General features: G+C 39.1%; 1 protein-coding gene across 1 annotated transcript; it reads right to left on the reverse strand.

Annotated features, from left to right (window-relative positions):
• Positions 1–1,637, reverse strand: LOC104814055 (the record flags this gene model as incomplete). Its single annotated transcript, XM_010541900.1, has 6 exons — positions 1,615–1,637; positions 1,245–1,454; positions 1,034–1,163; positions 664–942; positions 363–569; positions 1–282 (listed from the first exon to the last, which is right to left on the reverse strand). Coding segments are annotated over exons 1-6 (1,131 nt in total), but the record flags the coding sequence as incomplete, so codon positions are not given.
• Between the last annotated feature and the right edge of the window lie 3,770 nt (positions 1,638–5,407).

Here is a 5,407-nt window from a genome sequence, read left to right on the forward strand (position 1 = left end):
TTCTTCGTCTTCGCTAGTCCCGAGATTACGTGCCGTTGTTTCTGCTCCCGAGCTTGGCGGCGTATTGTGGAGTGGCCGATCACCCCGCAAAAGCTCAACGATTTGTTCGAGATTAGTCACTTGTTGCCTCGTCGTCGCAAGTTGTTGCTTGAATGTCTCGATCCGCCGTTGTTGTTCGAGATCGCTCTGCATGCCAGGAGGAATTGCTGCACCGAAATTATCGAACAAATCTCGCTGCAATCCTCCTAATCCATAGATGCGGCCCTTATTTGGAGAGACCGACTGAAAAATGAAGAAAATATTTAAAATTGAAAGAAAATATTAAAATATAATATTTAAAAATGAATTATTTTAAGTTTTACCTCCACATAGCAACGATCTTGGTCCGATGCAGAGAGACCGGATGAAGAACCCGCTGAATTGCCACCATTTTGCGAGAGTTGGGTGAGTCGTTGAGTTACCGTGCTTACAACTCGTTCTGCACGGGGATCGACATATGTCCCATCAGACTTTTTGTGTGTCCGAGCGACCAACTCTACGATTGATGGCGTTCTCCCCATTTCTTTCTCCTATATATATATATATATATATATATTATTAACATAATAAAAAATCTAGAATTAAAAAACTAATTAAAAATTAAATTAAAGTTTAAATAAATACCATCTCTTTTTGCCTCTTCTTGAATGATTTAGCACCGGAGGTATGACGATGAGGCCCATCACTCTCGATTTTTTGGGACAGACGACTTTGTTTCGCCTTAGAACTCTTGTTCTTGAAATGGTCTGAGTTCCAATGCATAAGAAGCTGCTGGTACAAGTCATTTGTTGCCCACTCTGGTGGCAGTCCATGCAGCTGATGACAGCGTTTGACATTGTTCATCATTTGTTTCAACCGCTGCATACCCAGCTGGTTGAACTCTTTGTAAACTTTATCGGTGTGCTTTTTTTTCCACCGAAAAGATTGCTTTAAAAGAAATTAGAGTTAGTGATTTTTTATTTTATTTAAATAAAATTTTAAAAATATAACTTACGATGAACGAATGCCACCAAGAACGTTTGATGTTGTCCGGTACCACCGTCCAACAGTAGTAGAGTTGAGGAAAATTGGACGTTATTATTGCTGTAAATTTTTTCCTCAAATCTTTATCGTTAACCCCGAACCTAATTATAATAACAATTTATTAATATTAACTAATAATATAATTTAAAATAAATATTGAAATAATTTAATTTATAAATTACCATAACGCCCCGTCAAGTTCGGGATCGATTAGCGGGACCTCGCGAGTGTCGAAGGAATTTAAAATTTCCTCTACCTCCTCCAGAGTTATATCAATCTCTGGGAAAAGTGGAGGAGCGTCCACCGGTTCCGGAAGACGAGAAGGTGGTGGTGGCGGCGGTGGCGGTGCTCCAGAAGAACCCGCTAACAGTCCTCCGGAACCAGAAAATCGTCTACGAAACTGTAAAAAACAATAGTTAGTTATTAATACAAAACATAAATATTAAAGAATTGAACAAGAATTGAGTCCTCCGGAACCAGAAAATCGTCTACGAAACTGTAAAAAACAATAGTTAGTTATTAATACAAAACATAAATATTAAAGAATTGAACAAGAATTGAAAACCAATTACCATTTTGTGGTTTTTTTTTTGCTCGTTTTTTTTGAGATGTTGGAGGAATGATGCAGAAGAATGGAGCCGCTCGCCCTTATATAATCGACAATTCTAACGGATTTCCAACGGGTATCCGTTGGAAATCTTCGGGCGCATTTAATGTTGTCTGATAAATTCCAACGGATGCCCGTTACAATCTTCATTTCCAACGGGCATCCGTTGAAAATATTCTGGAATGACGCGATGGACGCCAGGTGCGTCGAACAGATTTAATGCTTCAGAATTTCCAACGGATGCCCGTTGGAAATGAAGAATGTAACGGGCATCCGTTGGAATTTATCAGAACGGATTCAATGTTTCCACTATTACAACGGATATCCGTTGGAAATTTCCAACGGATATCCGTTGTAATTCTGGTGTCGATTCGATTGGTGCAATTCGATTCCAATGGATGCCCGTTGGAATTTAACAATTTTTTTTTAAAAATACAAATAAATATGATAGATTTTTCAAAATACAAATACATATGAAAACAATAAAAACAAATAAGTCTACATAGAATCTTCATCACTTTCATCATCCGGAGTTGTATCATGGTCCGAAACGAATTCGTCTATATCGTCTTGTACGTGTAACGAATCATCAAGTAACTCGTCGTCTATGTCAGGAAGTGCAAGTGTCTCGTCGTAATCATCATCTAGTCGGATGGGAAGAACCGGATCTTCGAGTTGCTCTTGCATTGGCTCATCGAGATCTTGTGTTGTCGACGACGAATCCACGATAATTAATCTTCGTGGGTTAATCTTCAAAACAGCTGACCATTGATCTTCCCGTCGCCGTTTCACCGATGTCGCAGAATGTTTCATATATGGAATGAAGCATACCTGGTCTGCCTGATCTGAAAGTATAAAAGGATCGTACTTTACATATGAACGTTTCGGGTTTATGTCAATACCTCCCCATCGATTTTTCCGTGAGCCGCGTCCCGACGTTGTATCAAACCAATCACATCTGAATATGATTGTTTTCAACCCGACTAATCCTGGATACTGGAGTTGGAAAATATAGTCGAAGAACCCCAAAGAAATCAGGATCTTCCGATGACCCGCTTTTTATACAAACTCCGTAATTGAACGTGGATTTATGTTTTCCATGATCGTAAGTGTGAAACGTGTATCCTCGGGTGAACATTATCGGCCAGCAAATGACTTTTCTTCCAGGTCCATGTGATATATCTCTGATCCATGCCGGAATTCTATCACTGCATGACCGAATCTGCGCATAAAAATTAAATTAATACACAAATACATACACGTACATATATATATAGCTAGAATACTTACGTAGTCTCGAAGCCAAGATGCATAATGTTGTTCCTTCATTCCTTCAAGTTCCTCCCCACATAGATTAGGATATGTTGCCAAAACATCCTCGTCAAAAAGTCTTAAAAACATGTTGTTAGCAAATATATAAATATGTAATTAATTAATTTCTAATCACATCTAAGATTAAAAAATGTGTACCTTTCGTATGGCTTAAGTTCTTCACAATTCAACAATATATATGTGGCGATGTGATTGTACTCTTGTACAGTTAACCAATATTCTTCAGATTTGCCTATGAGACGTCCAATAGGCTGAAAACTTTCGGGAATAAGTCCGAAACATGAATCATAGTGGTAGAGATAACTTCTATCGTCTTCGTTGATAGCCCTCCTTGTCTTCGTCTGAATATGAGATTCAAAATAGAAAGAACTGAAATAGGAGATCTCCTCTAACAAATACTGTTTGACGATAGATCCTTCCACTGCTGCTTTGTTTTTAGCCTTCTTCTTCAGATGGAAAAAAAATCGCTCAAATGGATACATCCATCTAAACTGTACTGGACCACCGTATATCGCCTCATCTGGTAAATGAATAGGTAAATGTTCCATCACATCAAAAAATGAAGGTGGAAATACCTTTTCCAATGCGCAAAGTATCTCAGGAATGTTGCCTTTCAAAACCTCTACATTACTTCTTCTCAGAGATCTTGCACATATATCTCGAAAGAATGTGCTGATACCGCATAACGCTCCGTGGACACTCGGTTTCAATAGCTCCGCAAATGCAATAGGAATAAGTCTTTGCATGAATACATGGCAATCATGACTCTTCATTCCCATAAGTTTTAATGAATCAGTATCAACACATCGCGCCAATTTGGATGCATATCCATCAGGGAATTTAACCTCTTCTTTTAACCATTTAAACAACACCGTTTTACCTGGTTTTGTGAGTCTGAATATCGGCACAGGTGCGTGACCATCACGTGTCAACTCCAACTCTTTTCTCTTGCATATATCTTTCAAGTCCTTCCTCGAGTTGATGTTATCTTTACTTCTCCCTGGCACATTCAGAACGGTGTTGATGATGTTATCAAAAAAGTTTTTCTCTATATGCATAACATCCAGATTGTGTCGAAGCGTTAGCGAACTCCAGTAAGGCAAATCCCAAAAAATACTACGCTTATACCAGTTATGCCAATCACCAAATCCTTTGCACTTCTTATGCCCAAAATTTCCTCCACAATGCACAGAAGCTTCCAAATCATCCAAATATCCACTATTTATTCGCTCAGAATAAATTTGCTCTCCGGTTTGCATAACAGGACCTTCCTCAGTAACGATTTTACCTTTGGTAAAAAGCGTACGATTTTGTCTGAACGGATGATTCCTTGGAAGAAATCTGCGATGACAGTCAAACCAGCAGGACTTTCTCCCATGTCTCAACTGAAACACTTCTGTTTCCTCCATGCAAAACGAACATGCAAGTCTTCCATGTGTGCTCCATCCCGATAGCATGCCATACGCCGGAAAATCACTGATCGTCCAAAGAAGAACCGCTCTCAGTGTAAAATTTTGTTTCACACTTACGTCGTAAGCAGAGACTCCAATGTCCCACAAATCCTTCAACTCCTTAATGAGCGGATGTAAATACACATCAAAACTCTTCTTCGGATGTTCTGGCCCAGGAATCAACAATGTCAAAAACATAAATTCTCTTTCCATGCACATCTCAGGTGGTAAGTTGTACGGAGAAAGTATAACGGGCCATAATGAATACTGCATGCCAGACTGTCCGTACGGACTAAATCCATCAGTACACAAACAAAGATACACATTCCTAGACTCAGCAGCGAATTGAGGAAATACCATATTGAAGTTTTTCCACGCCAAAGCATCCGATGGATGTTGCATTTCTCCATCAACGGTAGAATGCGAGGCATGCCATCTCATATGCGAAGCCGTTTGTTGTGATTCATACAAACGCTTCAATATGTACGATACCAGCATATAGAACATCTTTTTATACGGAGTTTGTCTCCGTACATTCTTACTCGGACGATATCTGTTAGTCCCACAGAATTTACACATAACCAATTCTTTTTCTTCACCCCAGTACAGCATGCAACCATTTTTGCAAACATCAATCTTTTCATAAGGCATTCCCAAATTCTTCAACATAGCCTTCGAATCATAATACGATTCTGGAGCTTCATTATTTTCAGGTAAATATTCACGCAACGTTTGACAAAATGAATCCATGCAACTTTCGGTGACATTGTAATCCGTTTTCATACTCATCAATCTTGATGCAAGAGATAAACGTGACTGACCTTCTTTACATCCTTCATAGATAGGATGATTTGCCATATCCAACATGTCGAAAAACCATTTTGTTTCGACGTTTGGCTCCTCCTGATCTTGTGATGAGTTTTGCTCAGCCAATGCCCCAGGAAAAGCATCTGTC

This window comes from Tarenaya hassleriana, unplaced genomic scaffold, assembly GCF_000463585.1.
Source record: "Tarenaya hassleriana unplaced genomic scaffold, ASM46358v1 Cleome200, whole genome shotgun sequence".
In the NCBI taxonomy this organism is placed as follows: domain Eukaryota; kingdom Viridiplantae; phylum Streptophyta; class Magnoliopsida; order Brassicales; family Cleomaceae; genus Tarenaya; species Tarenaya hassleriana.